This window comes from Mesoplodon bidens (genome assembly GCF_964165515.1).
Source record: "Mesoplodon bidens genome assembly, contig: HAP1_SCAFFOLD_129, whole genome shotgun sequence".
NCBI classification, from domain to species: domain Eukaryota; kingdom Metazoa; phylum Chordata; class Mammalia; order Artiodactyla; family Ziphiidae; genus Mesoplodon; species Mesoplodon bidens.
The window spans coordinates 592416-615051 of NW_027671294.1; the positions used below are offsets into that span (position 1 = coordinate 592416).

General features: G+C 36.5%; 1 protein-coding gene across 1 annotated transcript; it reads left to right on the forward strand.

Annotated features, from left to right (window-relative positions):
- The first annotated feature begins 620 nt into the window (after positions 1-620).
- On the forward strand, positions 621-21862 carry LOC308611589 (dual specificity protein kinase CLK4-like). Its single transcript, XM_081260312.1, has 13 exons — positions 621-860; positions 3652-3812; positions 8646-8958; positions 10011-10101; positions 10498-10564; positions 13512-13628; positions 13721-13887; positions 14094-14188; positions 14439-14568; positions 17343-17425; positions 20214-20293; positions 21016-21106; positions 21183-21862. The coding sequence occupies exons 2-13, from the start codon at positions 3652-3654 to the stop codon at positions 21321-21323; spliced, it is 1536 nt and encodes a 511-aa protein (XP_081116438.1). The 5' UTR covers positions 621-860; the 3' UTR covers positions 21324-21862.
- Positions 21863-22636: the final 774 nt, after the last annotated feature.

The following is a 22636-nucleotide window of genomic DNA, read 5'->3' on the forward strand; positions in this document are numbered from 1 at the left end:
AAGCAAGCCCCTTAACGGGGCTCACTAGCTCTCAGACATTACTCTGCATTGGTTAAATAAAACTGACTCACAGGAATAAATAATGGGGGAAAGTTTGTTAGGGAAACTTCCAGCTACCGAATCTGCCCAGGAGGCAGAGATCACAACAGGAAAAATTTTGTAAGGAGTCTCAACTGAAACTTATTTTTTTTGTTCTTATCAGGAACACAGGCCTCAAAAAGATAAGCATCTCTGAGCTTGTTTCCTAAGACATCTTATTTATCAGAATCCATTTTTAGACAGGACGTTCCAAGCGGGCTGGACTACACAATCGCGTTCACTGAGCTAACCCCAGCACCAGCCTGGGCCTAGCACCGAGACGGTTTGGGGTTTGTCTATTGCACGGTGGCTCTGCCTGACAGTTCAGCCGTGCTGCGGCCCACTGGGGTGGGAGAGCAGGAAACGGAGCCAAGGTTGGCTCGGCTAAGAGGTGCTGCATTCAGCATAACTCCTCGAGTAGCAGCAGACACGTGCCACAGGCTTAAGTCGTCTCCTCCTGACTTCACCCAGGTTCTCCCGCAATGAAAACAATCTAAGGAGTCGCCTCAACCACTGCACATCTCAGGGCCGGGACTGCGTGGTGGAGGGCCGGGCGCGGCCCTGACGTCACACTGGGCCCCGCCCCTTAGGGGAGGGGCGGGAGCGCGGGAGCTCTGTTACATAGGCGCCTTCGTCCTATATAAGTGGCGCTAGAGGCCGACGGTGGGGTTTTGGGGAGATGGTTTTGCTGTCATTTTGTAGGGTGTTTGTCGCAGCGACAGGGATTGAAGACGGCGGTTTGGTGACAGTTATTGGCCAAAGGGCCTTTTGCTTTTGAGGAGGTAAGGTTTCGGATAGGGTGTTCTGGGCTGGGCGGTTTCCCAGTCTTTTAGGTCTCGAAAGCCAGGTGTCAGAAAAACGACGGGATTCGGGGCCTCGGCGACCGGGGTTTCTTCGGGACACAGCTCTGCTCGTGGCATTTGAAACCTATAGTTGCCCCGGTGTCATGGTAGATTTAAAATCCTAGGGCGGAAAGGCCTCGGCTCTGCCGCTGACTCGTCTCAGAGAGGCCAGGCCACTCATATCACGGCTCCTTAGGCCCGTGACCCGTCCCGCCGATCAGAGTGAGACCCTGCGAGAGCCTCCTGGGGCAAGTGTTGTCCTAGATCAAGCCTTACTCTGGGTCCCTGGCCTCGGCCGTTTGTAGCATTCTGGGATTTTCCGAGGTCAGACTTCTGCCTCTGAGTGCGCCAAAGGCCCTGGCCAGGTGCCCTGGCAGAGAGGCGAGGGGTGGGGACTGGGCGTCCGAGGAACTGCTAGTTTGCGAGTCCAGGTGGTGGAATTTAGCTCGTGCTTGTGAGAGGTAAATACGGAGAGGCTCATCCTTTGTGCGAACTGTTTTTTTCCTAAAGTGGAGCATAGTATTGTTGCATCAGATGTGCATTTCTGATACTTTTGGATCACCCTGTCCTTGATTACTTAAGTAACCATGAAACGCTTATACTATTCTTAGGAAACAGTGCTCCAAACTGACCACGTCAACCACCTGGTCTTATTTTATAGCTATCTTTGTATGATTGTGCTCCATACATACACCCACAGGCTTCTTGTTATCCATTACATACAGTACTCTTGGAGCCATCTAATCATAACTTTAACCTATATAGATATTTTTATATAGATAACATCAAATTGTCGGGTAATATAGGGTGTTAAAGGGCAGTAGAGAATCAGGTTTCTAAGATGGATATAAACATCTGATGTTTGTTGTATCTGAGGTTTTTATTGAAGGATGTCCGATGATTCTAACATGTAGGATTCTTTGTTAATAAGAAATAGTGTGATAATTCTAGATAGTTTTTCTTTTTTTTGTATGCGAAGGAACCTAATCTGTATAACCTGGATCTGGGATTCTTCTCTTGGCCTCCTGAGAAAATATTTCTGAACAGTAGTGGTGGTGGGGGGGGGACGGCTTCCTATCAGCTGAATTAAATTTAAAGTAATGAACTTGGCTAGAGAAATAAAAACCTTTGGCTCTCCCAAGATGCTTATTTTAATATTTGCATATTGATAACTGTGGTTATTTAAGAATTCTGCCTTGGTGAGCTAGTTATGGCCTACTGATAGTAGAAGGAAAAAAACAAAACTGAAGCAGACACACGTGTTTTGCAAAAAATGCATTATAATAATCATAGTAATAAACCTCAGTCATCAGATGTTGTAATTTTGCTTGCTATGATTTAAGAATGCTTAACTAAACAATTTTAAAGAGTTCCTATGTGGTTAAAATATAATTTGGGTAATTGAAGGGTTAGAAGAATTCCACTAGAAATATAATTTTTTTGATGGCTTTTCTGATGGTCTTTTGGCTCAGGTTAATTTGTAATGTCATTTATTTCAGTTTCCCATATTCAAATGACTATGTAAATCAGAATGCTCACTTATCAATTTCCAGTGAGAACCCTGACTAGAGTTTTAGGATTTTTGTTGGACCTAAGAATCAACAAGAGAAGTGAGTTAAAAGATCTAAATATTTGGTGGCTTCGGTCCCTGATGGCATGATACCTACATTTTCTTAGGGAATACCTCCCAGGAGATGCCTCATTTTAAAGTCTTTTAATTCATTTGAAATCTTTTAAATTTTTTACTTGAATTTGTTTGCTTGTTACTGAGTCATTTGGGCTAACTGAAGGAGGTTAACTAAGTTGGTTTTGCTCCATTTTACCTGTTTTCTGCTCCTTGCTGAGTTGTGAACCTCACCCTCTTCAACAGTTTGGACATCACTGTTAAAAACTTAACTGCTTTGTGAAAGAATTAAGATGGGAAGAGGCAGATAGGGATGGCATTGTTAGAACACAGATCCTGATCCTGAATGGAACCTGTGAGGATGTAGATGGAGTCAAGGAATTGTCACAATTATCTGATTTCAGTGTGACCATATTCATCCTTATAGGTTCATTTCTTTAGTCACCCCAGATCTATAACAAATATGTTTAATTTTAAGAATGGTTGCAGGATGATCTGAAAATAAACATTCATCTCCTATATTCTATCCCTAAGTGTTTCTCTGACTTCAGTTATTTGTATCACAGTATTTCAACAAAGCTGCATGACACTTGTGATATTTGTTTTAAATTAGTTCACATTTAAAGTTAACATCAATAACTTAATAATTTGATTATATCAATAACTTAAGAGATTAGTAATAATTTACCATAGAAAGAAGGTAATGATAAAAATAAAACCAAAAAAGTTATTAATTTCTAGCTAGATATTGTCTACTGAAGGCTGTAAGCCTGAATCCTGACTCTTTTTTTAAAAATGGCAGTTAGCAAGTGTTAGTTGAAGATATGCACCAAGCTGAGAATTTATCCAGAAGAATGGAAAGAAAATGCATTAAGGTCTCACAATGTTATCATTTAGTGCTAGGTGTGTATGCCACTTAGAATCATCTGACATACCAGTGGGATAGTGCCTTCATGCCTTGGGAACCATTACCTACGAAGATTTTAGAAACTGTAGGACCCCATGTGCTGGGGTTTTTCTATTTAATTAATATTAATGTGAAATATTTTATTTGCTAAATATAACCATCTGTAAATTCCACAACTCACTTTTCATTTCCATTAACAGATGAGTCATTCCAAAACAACTCACTGCCCTGACTGGGATAACAGAGAAAGCCTGGGACATGAAAGCTACAGTGGAAGTCACAAACGGAAGAGGAGATCCCACAGTAGTACACAAGAGAACAGACATTGTAAACCACATCACCAGCTTAAAGAATCTTATTGGTAAATTACGCTTGAACTAGTACCATTTTAACACTAATAGTTTTAATGACTTGTCATTAGCTTATATAACTTTCATCTGTCAGATTGTTTTATAAATCAGTCAACAAATACTCATTCAGAAAATATTTACTGAGTGCCTATTATATGCTAGACACTGCTGTGAATAGAACAGAGTTCCTGCTCTCACATATCTGTGTCCATTTGGGAGCTGTAGGAGACAGTTGATGGAGTCCCAGCTGCCAGTAATATAGTTGTGGGAAATGAGACACACGAAAGTTAAGTAAGTGATTAAAGGACCAGTGAGTGCCTTTAACTTGTATGTAGTAGGGAGAGCTGTACATTGGGGCACTTATTTAGGGTTCCACAAATGAGAGCTAATGAAGGGTGGGGAAGAGTTCATCCAGATGAGAAAAATAGCATGTGGTGTGTGAGAATGTTAAAGTGTGTTGGGGATTAGTTGCTTATACTGTATTCTACAGGTTATATTTATAGATAAGGCCAGTGGATATGTTTGGGATTTTTAGAAGCTTGGCTGTTGTAAGAAGGGCCTCAATAAAAATTTCCAATGGCATGTGTCCTGTTCTGTTGTATTCTTACCAGTGTAAAATTTGGAGGTACTACGTTTATATAGAATTGAAGGAATTTTTCAAGTTCCTAAATGATTAAACAAAGCCTAGGTGAATAGAGTTTCTTTCATTCTGTCCTCCATTAATTTCCCTTTCTCATTTGTTTTTGTTGGTTCTATGTTTTCTCCTTGTTTTGTGCAGATGTTCCACTGGGACTGTTTGCCAGATTGCTTTCTAAATTAGCCAACTGGGGTTACTTTAAAAAACAGTATGCAATTTTTTTCCTTCTCCATGCCAAAACAGACTTGTTCTGTAGAACAGTGAGCTTGTTGTTAATCAGTGCAGACTAATCATTCTTCACACACTATCATATGGAGGGAAGAGGGAGAATCTATGCCAGGATTTCAATGACCTGAGCTAACTAATGTATTATACAAGAATATCTGTACCCTATATTAAGATAACTACAAAATACTCTGTAAGGCTTAACATATAGTACTAACCATTCATGGATTTATTATGCATTGTATGTGTCGAAAGGAGGTGATATGAATGATGAACAGTTATTCATATTCATAATTAACCACATAAAGATGATACTGAGTCAGTGCAATAACCAATAGGCCAATAGTTTCTTCTTTGATATTGGCACCAGAGATGTCTGGTGGTAATTGCTCTCCATAATCTGGAGTAATCTAATAGTCATTTTCAAGATTCAAAACTTTATAAGAGTGTTTTTTTGTAAAATTATAGGAAAAAAAATGAAAAATACAGAAGCATATAAAGAAGGTACTCTTGGTAGGATGCTAGTCCCCCATTTGGATGTAAAGTTATTTCTTCTGAAAAATATCTTTGTATACAAATCTTTGCCTCTGAATATTTCCTGAAAATAGGTTCTAAGAAGGGACAGTTTCAAGTGAAAGGGTGTGAACTCTTATAAGGCTCTTGCTACATATTCACATATTTTTCCACATATTTTTCTAGAAAGTTTGTACCAAGTTACACTCCCTACGACATGCTGTCACCAGTCTTGTCTATTTTGAAATGCCAAGAATAGTGTTTTCTTTTCATTTGAATGTTTAAATTTCTGCTGAATTTGTCCTCTGTCATGTGCTTATTGAACACTTGAATATTTTTTAATTGAAGTCTAGTTGATTGTGAACATTATTTTTGTATTCTTAGCCTATTTTTTCTATTAAAGCATATTTTTCTTATGATTTATCAGCGCTTTTATTGTATATCAATTATCTTACCTTTTTTCCTATATATTTCAGAGTGTCTTTTCTTTCTGATTTGTAAGTAGCCTGTGAATTGCTCCCTTCCTACAAGCTTAATCAATTAATTCTACACAGGAAGACTGATGTGGCTGTGAACACTGTGAACACATTTTATATCCTTAAATGTCTTGTTGTAACATAGAGTATCAAGCCTTAAACCAGTGATTCTCAAACTTTAGTGTGAATAGAATCACTTTGGAGGTATGTTTAAAATGCATATTACCAGATTATTCAGTGAGTCTGACCTGGGGTCCAGGGATCTTCATTTTTAAAAATTCAGTATTTCGATATTGTTAATAAACAGACCACCCTTTGAGAAACACTGTTTTAAGCCCTTTAGCCTGGCATGCAAGATTTTGGATGATCTGTTCCCAGCTTATTTATTTGCCTATGTTCCCCTATGTGAAAATTGCTCTTGCTGAAATTGTCTACTTACTATTTCCTAAGTAACATGTAGACAATCTCGTCTCTAAACCATTCTGGCTAAAAGTACTCTATAAATGTAAGATGGTAATATGCCATTTTTCTTTCCTGGCACTTCTTCTACTTCCTACTTTATCCAAATCCTGATGTCCCTATAAGATGCAACTCTTCCCTTCTTTTTCATGAAATCTTCCCTGACCATTTTAAGCATTATGAGTTTTTTCTCCTAAGCACTCATATCCAGGCTTTTGGCATTTCCTGCATGGTTGAGTTTTGTTTTATTTTTGTGTGAGTAATCTCAAATTGAACAGTTATTTGTTGGCAGGGATTTTGCCTCATATATTTTTTATCTTCCACAGGACCTGTGTGGAAATAAAAACGAATGCCCATAGCCTCATTAGTCTTGGCTGTTTTAAAGAACTACAGTGAAATATTCACTGGACATTCAGTGACTATTTTTAGAAATTCAATCAGTCTGTTCATCCTGTTCACTCTGTCCATATAGCCTTTATAATTCTGTAGACTTTGTTTATATAATCTCTAAGCCTCGGTTGTTGTAGGCTGAAGAGGTCCTCATCTTTTTAGTTTATCCTCATAGTATTACTTCACTCCATGTTTGTTATTCTATAGATTATTTATGGATTATCAGCAGCTCTAATTTCATGCACTAGTCCAGCTAAGGATTATTAGTGTTAGAGTTTTCCGATACATTTTAGACTTTTATGGGAAGGATGCCTTACAGAATTAAACAGATGCCCTTTAGAGTATGGTAATTTCTAGTTTGACGTATTGTAGATCTCTCCCTTAACGGTTCCAAGCAACTGATCAGATCCCTGACTTAGACCCAGATTTAGACCCTAATATCCTGAGTTGTTTCTCCAATGGCTAGAACTTAAGGCTGACACTGGGGAAAGGGGGTTTCTGCATCTCCCCAGCCCGGATTTGATGCCAGCCCTGTTGAGTAGCAGTTTTAGAGATGCTTCTCCTTTATTTTTGCATAAACCAGCCTCCTGAGAAAAAAGAATGACAACATATTCTGGGAAAAAGAACGAGGTTAGTGAGGGCAGTCTAGTTAACATCTGTCACTCCATTGCTTGTCAGGATTATTTTAGCTGGTGTGTCTGACTGGGCAGGTGTCCCCTCTCTCCCTCAGTGCTCCACGTGCATCCCTCTTGAAGCTTCACACTGTTGAAAAGGATACTCATCCCAGGTAGAGAGGGGGACGGGAAACTGGGTCAGTTGACTCTGTCTTTTTCTTTCCATCAAATCAAGGCTGCTTAACTGGAATCCATTGACTTCCTGAGGTCCATGATCTCTGAAATTCCTTGCCAAGTTTTGTTTACGCATTTGTGCGTTTCTTAGGGGAGAGAGTCCATACCTCTCAATTAGATTTTCAAAGGGATCTGTAGATTCAGCAGTTAAGCACTATGGGGCTTACCTGGTGGTGCAGTGGTTGACAGTCCGCCTGCTGATGCAGGGGACACAGGTTCGTGTCCCGGTCCGGGAGGATCCCACATGCCACGGAGCGGCTAGGCCCATGAGCCATGGATGCTGGGCCTGCGCATCCGGAGCCTGTGCTCCACAACGGGAGAGGCCACAACAGTGAGAGGCCTGCGTGCCGCAAAAAAAATAAAAAATAAAAAAAGAAGTTAAGCACTATGGCACCAGATGATGCTGTTTTCCCTGAATTCTTGTTTATTTCACAAGCAGGAGTGACAGGAAATTCAAAATGCAAAGGGAAGTAGGGGGTTGAGAAATCCTAAGCAAGCAATTACAAGAACCTTTTCTCATTTGAGGGGGATATATTTTGGATATTTTTGGCACATGAAGCAGCCTTCAAAAACTGTGTTGACTATTTCTCAGAAAGATACAGGAAGCTCGAAATAGAGGAGAGGAGATGGAATAGGTGGTGTGTATAATAATACTGGCACATACAATAGGATTTAGAATGTGTTCTACAACCATGGCAAATCGTTTTCCTTCTAGGGATCTCAGTGTAGTCATCTGTAAAATGAAAGGCCTGAAATATATTTAAGATTCCTTTTAGCTCTAATACACCTTTTGTGAAAGAACTCTGTGTGCCAGAGATACCTAACTTACATTAAGAAGGAAAGGAATCCTGTTTTGCCTGCCTCATGTTGTGTGTGGCTCTGCAAAAAGGAAGAGAGCTTAGTTACAGATGCATATATCATAAGATTGATGAATTTCAGAAGAGCAGTTTTGTGAATTTTTGGTCTTAACTTTCACCAGAAGGTAAAGGGACACTTAATCAAGTAAACACTGAATATGTTGAATGATTTGACCCAAGGTTTGTTCCTTCATAGCAGTATATATTAATAGAGATATATGTACCCATTTGCTTGTTGGTTAAAGTAAAATTATTTAAGTTTTGTGAGTTAAGTATAAATTCTAATTCATCAATTTGTATTTTTTTCTTTTATTGAGTTAGCTGTTGAAACCAGGAATTCTTGAGAGAATGTTTTATTTTAACCACGTTAAAATGTGGTTAAACGTTAAAGCATTCTAGAATGAAGAGAGTAATTTTAAATCCTTTAATGTGTTTGCAGTCATTATTTAGAAGCAAGGTTCTTGAATGAGAGATATTATCGGGACCGGAGATACATTGCTGAATACAGAAATGACTACTGCAAAAGATATGTTCCTAACATTGATGAATACAGAAATGACTACTGCAAAAGATATGTTCCTAACATTGATGAATACAGAAATGACTACTGCAAAAGATATGTTCCTAGACGTTATCACAGAGATGTTGAAAGCAGTTATCGAATCCACTGCAGTAAATCTTCAGTCCGAAGCTGGAGAAGCAGTCCTAAAAGGAAGTGTAATAGACACTGTTCAAGTAATCAGTCACTTTCGGTATGATTGATTTTGTTTTTATTTTGGGTGGATACTTATTTGTGTGTAAAAGCTCTTACTGAGCCAATAAGTTTGAAAAAGTTTATAATACTATATGAATATAATTGTGTTTATATTACTTGAATCCTTAAAGGAAACTTCCAAATTCTTACAACTTATCTGCATTTATTAGTTAGTCCTCATTTGCCCACATTTACTCATTTTCTGCAGACCAGATCATGAGGTTCTTGATTTTAATGTTAAAAATATTTTTATCTTTTATAACATAATCATATGAAAAGATGAAGCACCCATCTTTTCTTTCATCTTAAACATTTTTTACTTTAAAAGAAACCCCTTTTCCAGTACTTGGAGACAAATGTAGAAAGTTGCACTGGCGGATACTTACCCTGTGTATAGCACAATCTGCAATTAGTTCCATTGGAGTTCTGAAAGTGGGTGCTGAAGGGGAAATTATTGTCCAGAAAGCCTGCCCTTTTTTTTTTACACTCATGAATCTTCACTTGTTTGCAGTAAACTATGAATTATTATTTTCCTCCCCAAGTTTTCTTCACTAGAACTATCATTGATTAGATCAAACATTGACATTAGCCTTTATTTTCCCCTTTTATTTTAATAAGTATGTTTAAAAATATTGCTAAGTATCAATTTGTACTAATCTTGACATTTTAAAACATTTTCCTGACAAACTAGACATCTCAACTCACAGCATAGGCTATTTTATAACGAGATTAATAGATCATGACATTGCATTCTTTAAATTTCAGACTTCAATTAAGTCAGTATTTTAGAGACAATTGTGTTGTTTTTTCTATTGCCACTTTAAGTAACTTATCTGAAAATCTTGCCATGTTTTTCTTCTGTAACATAAACTGTGTCCTGTGAATTTCTGGGGACTGAATTTGAAATTGCTCCTGCCAACTGTTCGTGGCCTGGTTCTTATCTGAATGCCTGAATATCTCCCCGCTGAATGAATTGCGTATTCTGCCCTGAATTCACTCTGCTATATTGATTGGCTGGACGATCTTGGTGCTGCCCACTTGCCGTTCCAGAAGAGTCACCAAAGGAAAAGATCCAGGAGTATAGAAGATGATGAAGAGGGTCACCTTATCTGTCAAAGTGGAGACGTTCTAAAAGCAAGATGTATAGAATATTTTTCAACACTTTTTAAACTTTGCAGACAGAATAATCTTTTTAAGAATAGTTTGTCAGTGGGAGGCTAAAGAACTCTTCATTGCTTTTTTGGGTTTTTTTGTGGGTTTGTTTGTTGTTCTTTTGTATTTCTTCTTTTCTATAGAGTTTAAATATTTCTACTCTAAAGTTCCAAAATAATCAGTGGAATTTGAGATTAGAGCAAGAAAGATAGCTCTATCTAAATTATTTTTGTAGCAGCTGAAAATAAAATAATTTGAGTGCTGGAACCTTAATTATGCTTTAATAGAGAGCATTTGAAAAAATTCCACACTTAAGCATTCATTATTTGAATAACTGATAATTTGTACTCATGTACTTACACTTCTTTCTCCCCCCTCACTTTAGATGAAATCGTGAATGCTTTGGGAGAAGGGACCTTTGGCAGAGTTGTAGAGTGCATTGATCATGGCATGTAAGTTTGTTGTTTTTCTTTTTTGAACATTCTGATATTTTTGGTGGAGAAGGATCCATAATTTAGATGAAATGGAATTTAAGTGGTAGCTATTGTGTTTTCCTGGGAGGTATAAGTATTCAAAAGTTCTTGAACTGTGTATGATTTATTTACCATAAGTATGGATTTTGACCAAGAATGCTGAAAATTTTTATCAGATGGAGTTCATTGAAATTAATGTCAGTGTTCAAGTGAAGACTTTCCCAGAACTTAGGTCCTTAGCTTTCTATAAGAGATTTGGAGTGCTTTACCCTACTTTTGAATTGCAGAGACAATAAATTAGCATGTCTAATCTTCTTGGTTCAAAAACTTTTATTTCCAAAGGATAATATTTGCACATTAGGGTTAGCTTCTCAAACTATAAATAAATTATATTACTTGAAGCCTACAGAATAAAGTCCAGATTCTTTAATGAGTTATACTAAACTTTTTGTTATTTGACCCTCTCTGCTTCATTTTCATGTTTTCCTCTAGGATCTCTATTCTGTGGTTGCAAACTTTTTTGTAAGTGAACGTCTTAAAACAGTTTAGTGGAAACTGCACATTTCTAAATTGACATCTATACTTTTCATCATAAAATAGTTGAGGATGTAATTTCCAGCTTATTGTAAATGGTGATTTTTTAAAAAAAAACGTATCTCTCTTTCTAAATATGTTTGGGGGAATCTAAATACAACAGCTTGATACCTCCTGTCATCCATGAACAAACTTTTCTTGAATACTTAGAAATGCTTTATCTTGAACTTAACTTTTACTTCACTTTTCATAAAGAATATTATCCTAAGTGTCTTTTATTATCACCCTTTCCTCTCTATGACAAAAATGTGAACATAAAGTAAAATTTTAAGATATTTTGAAATACTTTGACTTAGGAAAGTTGCTAAGAATTCCCATCTATTCTTCACCCAGATTCCACAAATGTTAACATTTTACAGTGTTTAATCATTCTCTATATTTACATGTTATATGTATTTTCAAGTTTTGCCAGCTTATCTACAACCTGATTCACATTTCACTAGTTGTCCCATTTAGGTCTTTTAAAAATTTCTTGAGGTTCCAAGACTTGAGTATTTGAGATATTCCAATGAATAGTATTCAATTGATCAAGTACAAATCTGTTACAAATTTTGGTACTTATTAGACCTAAAACATACAATGTAATTGAAAATATATCTTTTATTGAGATGGTTGGGGCCTTTAAAAAATGAGTTCATGTGTCCATAGATAAATCTTACTGTTTTAACATTAAGTTTCCATTTTTCTTTTTTTTTTAATTGACAAGTAATATGAAAGCTTATAATTTTAAGGTGTATAACGTTGGTTTGAACATTTATATACTGCAATATGATTACTATAGTAGCATTAGCTAACACCATTATCCATTTTTCATTTTTATAGCTATTAGCACTGTTCATTTTTATAGCTTATTAGCAGTGAGAAAACTTGTCCATATGATGAAATAGATGAGACTAGAAGAAGTTTTGTCACAGCAGTTTTATAGTAATTCTTTTAAGTCTTGAGATATATGCTATACATCATAGGGAGATAAATCATTAAAAATTTATTTTGATGATTATATATCAGCCCACAACTTCATTGGGACCTTGTCAAAAGAAATGAGTTCGGAATAGGTTTGCTATCCAGCCACTAGAAAAATTTTTGCCTCAAAGAATTTTTTTTTTCTTTTTTATAAACAGCCTGGGGCACAAACCTTGCCATATTAATTTCACATGCATGGGGTTCTCTTTTGTAATGTGGGAAGGCCATAGTGAAAAATGCAGGGTTGACTGCTGGCTTGGATTCAAGAAGATCAGGTTTAGAAAAGAGGACAGAAGGAAGCTGAAGATTTGGAAATCCTTTTCCTCAAAATCATTTACGGCTTTTTTTTTTTGGCCGCACCACATGGCTTGCGGGATCTCAGCTCCTTGACCAGGGATTGAACCTGGGCCCACGGCAGTGAAAGCTCATGTCTTAAGCCACTGGACCACCAGGGAATTCCCTCTGTACTTTTTAGGAAGTACTACAGATGCCCCGGTCTAAAACACGCTGCCCTACATTGTTGCTATTTATACCTATTCGCATCCGTGAATGCACTAAACATTTTTTTGGCTTGATGACTTATTGCTGGTGTCTCCTTTGCCAGAATTATCTAATAAACTGATAGTTGTCTTTCTTCTCTGAAGAAGTCTGAGCTCCCCTAACTCTGATGGTTAGGTTCTTTCTTCTCTCTATTCCTTATACCAGGCACTTCTAACCTAATGATAAGTTGTTCAAGTGTCTGTCTTTTCCATTAGACTGTGAGGTACATGGGACAAGCTCTTTTTAACAGTGATTCCAATGCAACATCTGGCACATTCGGTCTAGCCTGGCGAATGAGTGAATGTTTTCAGCAGTAGTACGTTCAAGGTTTATATTTTTATCCTTTTTTAAAAAAAACTACTTATAAAATCTAGGTAAATTTAAACTTTTGGAAACAAACATTAACGTTCATAAGTATTAAGAGAAATCATCACTCTGTATAATGTAAATTTTGTCAAAATGTTTTGAAAAAATGTTTATAGATCTGCTATAATATACCCTGAAAGATTATTTTAGGAAAATAGCATAGAGTGATTGGTACTTAACAAGATGATGCTTTAGAGCAGGGGTCCCCAACCCCTGGGCCGTGGACTGGTAGGAACTGGGCCTAACAGCAGGAGGTGAGCAGTGGGCGAGCGAGTGAAACTTCATCTGCTGCTCACCATAGCTTGCATTACCACCTGAACCATCACACCCTCCCCTCAACCATGGAAAAATTGTCTTCCATGAAACCGGTCCCTGGTGCCAAAATGGTTGGTGACAGCTGCTTTAGAGGATACATGTCTTCAATGCCTTTCTGTACATTTACCATTTTCATTTTGTTTTTAAGGGGTGGCATACATGTAGCAATGAAAATCATAAAAAATGTGGGACAATATCGTGAAGCAGCTCATTCAGAAATCGAAGTACTGGAGCATTTAAATAGTACTGATCCCAATAATGTCTTGTAAGTAAGAAACTTGGAACTGTGATCCATTATGTTACATGAAATAATCAGAATTCTGTGAACTGAATTATTTTTATTCTGATCTGTTTCAGCCGATATGTCCAGATGCTAGAATGGTTTGATCATCATGGTCATATTTGTATTGTGTTCGAACTCCTGGGACTTAGTACCTATGATTTCATTAAAGAAAATAGCTTTCTGCCATTTCAAATTGACCATATCAGGCAAATGGCATATCAGATCTGTCAGTCAATAAATTGTAAGTATACTTGCTAAATTTTTAAATACCAGTAAATTAAAGGTTTTATTGGACAAGCAACATATCAAACCATTGTCACTAAAAATGCACGTTGCAAGTAAAGATGAAACCACTTTTGATCCCTACCTCTACTACTAATTCTCCTTTCCCCCGGTACAGATTAAATTTGTAAGTGAAACTAATAATGTCTTTTTGTTCTTTTGTAGTTTTGCATCATAATAAATTAACCCATACAGATCTGAAGCCTGAAAATATTTTATTTGTGGAGTCTGACTATGTAGTCAAGTATAATTCAAAAATGGTAAGTTACACTTGTTTTAATTTTGGTAGTTGTCTTTAAAATTAATTTAGCTTGGTGATCCTTGGATGAGGAATTTTACCTTTGAGGCTTATTATATCCTGACGTTTAACCCAAAAAGGGTAATCCTTTGCCTTTCTCATGGGGTTATTTTGAAAATCAAAAAGAGAATTCATGTGCAAGCCTTTTGGATAGTGCTATAAAATATTTCATATCTTTATTGATCTTTGTGTTTACTTAACTGTATCTCTAGAAACGTGATGAACGCACACTGAAAAACACAGATATCAAAATTGTTGACTTAGGAAGTGCAACATACGATGATGAACATCATAGCACTTTGGTATCTACACGGCATTACAGAACTCCAGAGGTCATTTTGGGTTAGTAGATACCAGACTTCCTGATATTTTAATTGAAAAAGAGATTTTTTGTTCTCTATAGCTTTTATTGGGGGGCAGGTAGTTGGGGGATAGCTGTAATTTTCTTAGCAGTGTACAGAAAATGTTTTCTGTTTTCATAAAAGCTGTCTGGACATTGCTATAAATATTTTTCCTGAGTGGGAAAAATGTGATATCATCTGTAAAGATATTCCAGGTGGTGGTTCTTTTTGAACAAGTCAGTCTTACAAGATCATAAGAGAACAAGCTGTATTGGCTAAGTCCATGACAGCAGTGTGATTTTGAAGCGATGTGGGCACCTCTTTTCGTCTCATCACAAAGCATGGTGCTGGTGAAAATGCTAAAGATTTGGCTGGCAGACGTCTAGATGTAGGGTGGATGGAGGTTAAGAGGAGAAGAAAGAGGGGCTAGTCTAAGAGGAGAGCTTCTTTGATCATCTTTGACATGGGAAAGCATGGAAAGGAAAACTAGTTAAGGTGCAGGGTTTTTAAATATTAATAAAAGGGAACTCAGTGAGGGAGAGCACATCTTATGCCTCAAAATTTAAAAGTTCGAGACCGAGTCATGTTGATAGAGCAAGGAAGTCAGGGATGGATTTGAGGGCTTGGAGACAGTGGGAAAAATTCAGATCAGGTGATACTGGGAGATAGTTAAATGGTATAAGCATATTACTTTGCCAAAAATAAGTTTCAACCGAGGTTGGATAGTAAAACATCTTCGTGGAATCAGTCTTTTCCACTTTTTACCTTTTGTCTAAGAGGACTTGGTAGTTGAGAATATGAGTGTGAAAGCAAACTAATGATGTTTACCTAGAGTAAAGAATTAGTAAAAGGGACAGGAAATTAAGAATAGTTTGTAGTGCTGGCTAGTAGAACTTTCCATGATGATAGAAATGTTGTATATCTGCACTATCCAACATGGTAGCCATTAGTAGCCACACGTAGACTACTGTGTACTTTCAGTATAGCCAGTGTGACTGAGGAACTGAATTTTAAATTAATTAAACTTTTAGATTTAAATAACCACATGTGGCTAGTGGCTACCACATAGGATAGCACAGGTTTGGAGCTCATCTTTGAGATTGATGTTACTAGGATTTCTGCTTAGTATGGTCTGAAAGAAGCTGCTATGTTGCAGTAGTTTAGAAAGTGTATTCATGGTTGAGGACTGAAGCCTGCAATGAAGGTAAAAGAAAAGAGTGTGGGAGGAGATTGTGGACAGATAGGTATTTTCAGAGCTTAAAAAGAGATAACTTGCTGTGTTTTATCAATTTTAAGAAGAAGATTTTTCTCCACGTTTTAACATGTGAGGAAACATAAGACAAAACAGCATTTTTTCTTTGTTATTGGTTCATAAAACAGTGGTGTATCTTACAGTTAGTTAATGGCCTCCTCCTAGATTGCGTAAGGTACAGTGATTCTTAGTAATAATACAGTCCCATGTGTGACCAGGCTGGGGATAGTTGATATAAATCTGAAATTGGGGTTATTGGTCTTTAGGAAAAGAAATGAACAGATGGGAAGATTAGAAGGGTTCTTTGTGTGTTTGTGAAGTGTTACTCCTGAGGATTAAGGCAGAATTAGGTTGAAGAGGAAGATGTTGTCCGGTGCCACCACTGAGGAGGGCAGTTGGTCTCATGTCTTGGGTGTTGGTAGTAAACAGAAGTTGGTAAAAGTGAATGATGTGAAATTCCGAAGAGTATGAGAGCTGAGCCATAAGAGAATGAGGTAGTTTACAGTCACTTGGGAGAAAGCTGGACTGGGAGACAGGAGTGGCTGGAAAAGAAAACTTTCATCTTAGATCCAAGCTCTATCATTTGCAGATTTTGTATGTGTTACTGTAAGTAGAAACCATGCTCCATTATCCTTTTGTTCAAGTGATAAGTACCATGAGGGTTAACAAAAATGGCTAAATCATAGTCAGGTTCCTTGAATATATTGTTTCTTCCTTTGTCTTTAAATTCAGTAATGTTACTGAAAGTAACTGAAATGTCTTTTAAAGTAGGTTTTATTTGTACATTATTTTTTATTAAAAACTTAATCTATAAAAGGTTAAAACATCTGTATGGTTTAGGTTTACTCTTTTCCTTTCTAAATAGATAGAGACTTAAGGCTAGGTGTTTTTTTCTTTTCTGAATAATGTTACTATTGAGAATTCTGAAGGAGAAAATATATGATCATGTATAGACAACCTGAAAGTACATATATAGATACCTCTCTATGTGAACTTTAAATATCTGTATAATTCTGCTTATGGGTGACACGGCTTATAATATCCATTATAATTCTTACATAATTTATGTGACAGTACTATTTCTTTTAATGGAAGAAATAAACTCAGATATCAAGCTGATGGTAATTGATAAGGGGTTAGTAATTACACTCTGAGGATAATTATTGACCTATGTTTGCACTAATAAACTGTAAAATTTCATAGAACAACCGTTAAGTGGGTATAACAGTGCTCCTCATTGCACAAGCAATTCAGAGACTATGGAATATTTGCTAACCCCTTTTACTTTACATAAAATGCCTCCTCCCCCAGGTTAAAATACTGTAAGTTGATACAAGGATATGGAGGACTCTGAAAGCATACTGAATAATGTTTGGTATAAAACTAAAAATGTAAACCCTGAATTTACTATCATATTCTCCTAAATGGGCTATATAAAGAGAGCACCCACATAGGAAAAGATATTGTGTATTGGCAATTAAAAATTGTTGCATAATAAAATGTTTGGTTTTGTTTTTAAATAGCTTTAGGTTGGTCTCAGCCATGTGATGTTTGGAGCATAGGTTGCATTCTTATTGAATATTACCTTGGTTTCACAGTCTTTCAGGTATGTATTTAGTAAATGTTACTTACTGATTCATAATGAGCTTTAATGTTAAAGGCATGTTAAAGTTTTTGTTTCCATATTGGAAAGTTGCCATAGTGTCATTATTCTTAAGATGTAAACGTCCATGTGCAAAATAGTCATCCTTCTCTAAAACCATAGTTGAATGAAATACTCTCAGTGAATGGTCATAATTCATTCTGCATGTGGAGCTTTTAAACACATGGTCCATATTGACTTCATATGATCCATTTTATTGTGATGCTCCTTCATAAATTTACATTAGTGTTACTATGGTCAGTTTTAATTCAGCTCTGGTTATGTTGCACTTTTATTAAAAGAATTCAGAAACAGTAAGTTGTATTAAGCATGTATGACACCCTAGGCACATTTCTAAGCACTGTGTGTATAAAAATGAAAAGACAGCATCTCTCTCCTCAAGGAAGACATACACAGGATAGACATGGGAAAACGTACAGTACAATATGATACTTGCTATAATGGAACAATGTAGAAGGGAACCCAGAAAAGGTGAACGGTTAAGTTTCCTTCGAGAAGGCATCACTGAGGAATAGGGAGTTTAATCCAAGCTATAAGGAAGAGTAAGAGTTTGTCAGAAAACTAGAGTGTGTGATGGCCATATCAGGAAGAAATGGTATTCATAAATGCAAGAGGCATAAAGGAAGCTACTCTAGTTGAGGAAGGATGAATAGTGCTGCCGGAGTGTCTTGGATAAATAGGAAAATGGTGTCAGTAGGCAAGTACTGATTCATAGTGGACTTGTTTGCCATAGAAAGGTATTTGTTTTATCCTAGGAGTCAGTGGTTTCCAAATGTAGACTGGTCTAAAATGAAAATGATTTTGTAGGGTTGCCGTTCTGGCTTTCATTTAGAAATTATCTCTCCTGTTTTTTTTTGGTATTAAAATGTTCTTTCTATGAAATGATAATAGTTATTGGCTTACTTGGCAGGACAAAAAGGAGAAAATGTTATTTAGGTCTCTACTTGTTTTCCTCATAATTTTGCTTATGTCGGAAAACTAAAAGTCTTGAAAGCTTCAAGTGGTGTAACCATTGGAGAACTTTAAGAGGGTTGTGATTTGATCAAGGTGTGTTGTTGGATGGGGTGAGGGTGGTTAGGAAGTTCCTGGCTAATACTGTCAAGGTTGCTATGAGGTTATGGCAATGCAGGATGAGGAGGGAGGAAGCTGTGATGAATTATAAGTCACTTAGGTGGCTGTTGCAGAATATATGTGTTCACTGCTATGGGGCACCTCACCAAACTTCTGTCTACTCCGTAGAGATCTGTTAAAAGTACTCTGAGTTTGTAGACAAGTTTGATATCTAGAACATAGCTGTCGGACATTTCTAGGGGGTGGTGTCTGGTTTTGTGGTAGTAAGCTATAGGGTCAAGGAAAAAGTTGAGCACAGTGCATGCTTTCTTCATTCTGACACATATAAAATCCTTCAGATGGTTTTATGATTGTAAATCATTCTGAGATCTTAAGCGTCGATTATTAACTCTGGTTTGAGATGTGGTTTATATTTTAATTCCACCCTCCAAAATAGTCTTCAACTAAGGAACTTTTTGAAGATAATGGAGCTTGTATTATTTATTCCTGTCATGACTTAAGAACATGTTGAAAGCAGTGTGCTAGGCACAGTAGTTAATGGATTTAAAAAGCATTGCACATAGACTCTGCTCTTCAGAGCAAGGATTGGCAAACTATATCCTATCTGATGCCTGCTTTAAAAAATGAAAAAGAATATGTGGTGGAGACCATCTGTGACCATCCAAGCCTAAAATATTTACTATCTGGTCCTTTATAGAAGAAGCTTTCCAGCCTCTGCTTAGGAGTGTACCATTTAGTTTAACAATTTATTCTACTTTAGCCAAAGCTCTGTTACTGTGTAATTTAAGAATATGAGTTTTGACTTGGGTTCACAGCTCAGGTTTCCTCATTGATGAGCTATATGAGCTTGAGCTAGTATCTTAACCTCTTTGAAAGTTATGTTCCCACATTCCTAGCTCAAGGTTGTTGTAAGAATTATTGGGACTGTATTTTTATTGTCTAGGATTAGTGTTACAAAGTTGCTGTCCATTGGGTAATGGAGGTTAGTTAAGCAACCGATAAAATGAGTAGCCAGGTTTTTGGTAATCTTCCCAGTCATCCCTCAGTTAAACAGTGCAAGTAATACAAATAAGGAAAAACTGTTCTGTTTTACATTAAACAAATTATTCGAACATTGTAAATCAACTGTACTTCAGTAAAATATACTTAAAAAGTTGTTCCTCAATCAGCTATACAAACCTTACCAATTCATTTCAGAAATCAGACAATCAGTGTAGCTCATTCAGTTTTATTCCATCTTTGAAGTAGAGTGTAATATAAATTGTATAGCTGTCTAATCTAGTCCTTTTATGGAAACACTATTTTCTTTTTTTTTTTCTTAACATTTATTTATTTACTTTTTTTGGGGGGTTGCATTAGGTCTTCATGCCAGCACGTGGGCTTCTCTCTTGTTGCGGTACGTGGGTTTTCTCTCTCCACTTGTGGTGTGCGGGTTCCAGAGTGTGTGGGCTCTGTAGTTTGTGGCTCGCGGGCTCTCTTGTTGTGGTGGGCAGGCTTAGTTGCCCGACCAGGGAGCGAACCCACGTCCCCCGCATTGGAAGGTGTATTCTCTACCACTGGACCACCAGGGAAGTCCCGGACACACTGTTTTCTTGTGTTTTCCTTTTATGTGCGTGTAGGGAAATGGAAAGTGCTAAGTTTCTTTTTCCTATTTTTTTAGACTAATCATAGTAAAGAACACCTGGCAATGATGGAACGTATATTAGGACCCATACCAACACACATGATTCAGAAAACAAGGTATGCTTTTTAAGATTAAAGTCCTTATTGGGTACATGCAGTGGCCTATATTCAAACTATAGAAAACCCATCTTTGTTGTTATTGCTTATTCCAAAGACTGTAGATTTTGAATTTTTTTTCATGAAGTCAAGTTTTTGAAAAGTAATGTAATATTTACTTTGTGATCCAGTAAATAAAGTGGTGTTTTTATACTCAGGTTAACCTTTGCATAAATGTTTTCCTAGGTTGATTTAAAAATAATACATAGAGTAGTAAAAAGAGCTTGATTTTGGAGTCCTATCTAAATTTGAATTCCAGACTGTTGCAAACCACATGTACGTCTTTGGACAAGAATACTATAAGTGGTTTCAAAACATAGCTTCACCGCAGAAGTCATCCAGGGAATTGTTAATGATTTCTAGCCCCATTCCAGATCTAGTGAAATCAGAATTTACAGGAATGGATCTAGGAACCTCTGTTTTTGAAGCTGGCATTGTTTCACATATGGTACAACTTAGGTGGGATACTAAAACTTCAGAGGGTACAAGATTAGGAAAAATACCATATAAGGTATCCGATATAATTATTGCTGAGATTTTTAGAAATTGTATGTTTATGTATATATAGAGAGATGTCTATGGTTCCATCTTTTCCCCCAATCCCCTGTTTGGGGCAAGGTAAGAATGTGGGTTTGGGGTTTCTTTTTTTCTTAAAATTTAATCCAGACTTCTCTTTCCTATAGGAAACAGAAGTATTTTCATCATAATCAGCTAGATTGGGAGGAACATAGTTCTGCTGGTAGATATGTTATGAGACACTGCAAACCATTAAAGGTAAAACAAACAAAAAAAAAACCTGTTTTAACTATTTTTTATTGTCTTTCTTAAACAAAGTCATTTTTCCCCTCAGGAATTTATGCTCTGTCATGATGAAGAACATGAGAAACTGTTTGACCTGACTCAAAGAATGTTAGAATATGATCCAGTGAAAAGACTTACCTTGGATGAAGCATTGCAGCATCCTTTCTTTGACTTATTAAAAAAGAAATAAAATGGAAATCAGTGGTCTTACTATACTTCTCTAGAAGAGATTATTTAAGACTGTGTCAGTCAACTCTAAACATTCTAATATTTTTATAAACCTTAAATTATTTTGTACAGTTAAGTGTAAATGCTGTATGTTTTGTATCAATTGCATAATTATCTTGTTAAGCAAATATGGTCTTGATAATGAATGAAATATAAAAGCTAAAATTAATTTTCCTTTTTTGAGATTAATTACCATTTTTAAAGACCTTTGGAATATCCTTTGTGTCCAGTGATTGATCTTGCCTTTTTGTACATGGAGGTTGACTCTTGGAAGTGATTTTTGTGTTTTGTTTTTTGTTTTTTTTGAGTAAAAGGAAATCTTGACTACTTCATTCTTAAATGAATATTCTTTATTTACCTCAAACTTTCCTTAACTTTAAAAGATTTTTCTGTAATTGTTGAACAGGTAATAAGTATTATTAACTTTAGGTAGGCAGGTATTAGAAACCAAAACCCATAGGAACTGTTTGCTGTTGGAATTTCATTAAATTGTAAGTATTGTGTTCTGTTTCATTGGTTGATGTCAGTGGTGGTAAGTAGCATTCAGGGAAAGACATCCAACTTGTGCATCGTAATAGATTAATAAAACCACATACACACTTCGTTTAAGATTAAAGTCTAACTGGAAAGTTAGCTTGGGAAGTCCTGTTTTCCAATGGTTATTTATGTAGTTAGTCACAAACGTAGAAATAGGAATTCTGATGACTGAGGTTTTTGTTTTTAATGCCAAATCTTCAGGAGTCTAGAAATTGTCCAATATCTGTCTCCTTACCATATGAAGTATAAATACTTAAACCTCAGCCTATGAGACTTTATGGTTATTATTAAACAATTTGTATTTATGTTACTGTTTACTGGAAAACAAAAAAAAGATGATTTGATCGGAGAACACTTGGGAAGAAAACTGCAGAAGTTTCCAGACCCTGATTGGTTAACATAATTTTTAAAAAATTTGTAAATTTGAACATCTAGTACTTCGTTTAACAAGCTGCATTTTCAGGGAATTCCCTAGTGGTCCAGTGGTTAGGACTCTGCTTCCACTGCAGGGGGCACTGGTTCAATCACTGGTCAGGGAACTAAGATCCCACATGCCAAGCAGCCAACAACAAAAAAAGGCAACCTTTTCAAATAGAACAGAAGAATTCATGAGTCATTAACAGTATTAATAGCGTCAGTAATTGTTGGCTTAGTAGATTGCACGTTTGCAAATAAATAGGTAGAAACAATTTTAATTCTTAAAAGAGTTGATCAAATTAGTTGGTTAATTGGTTTTAT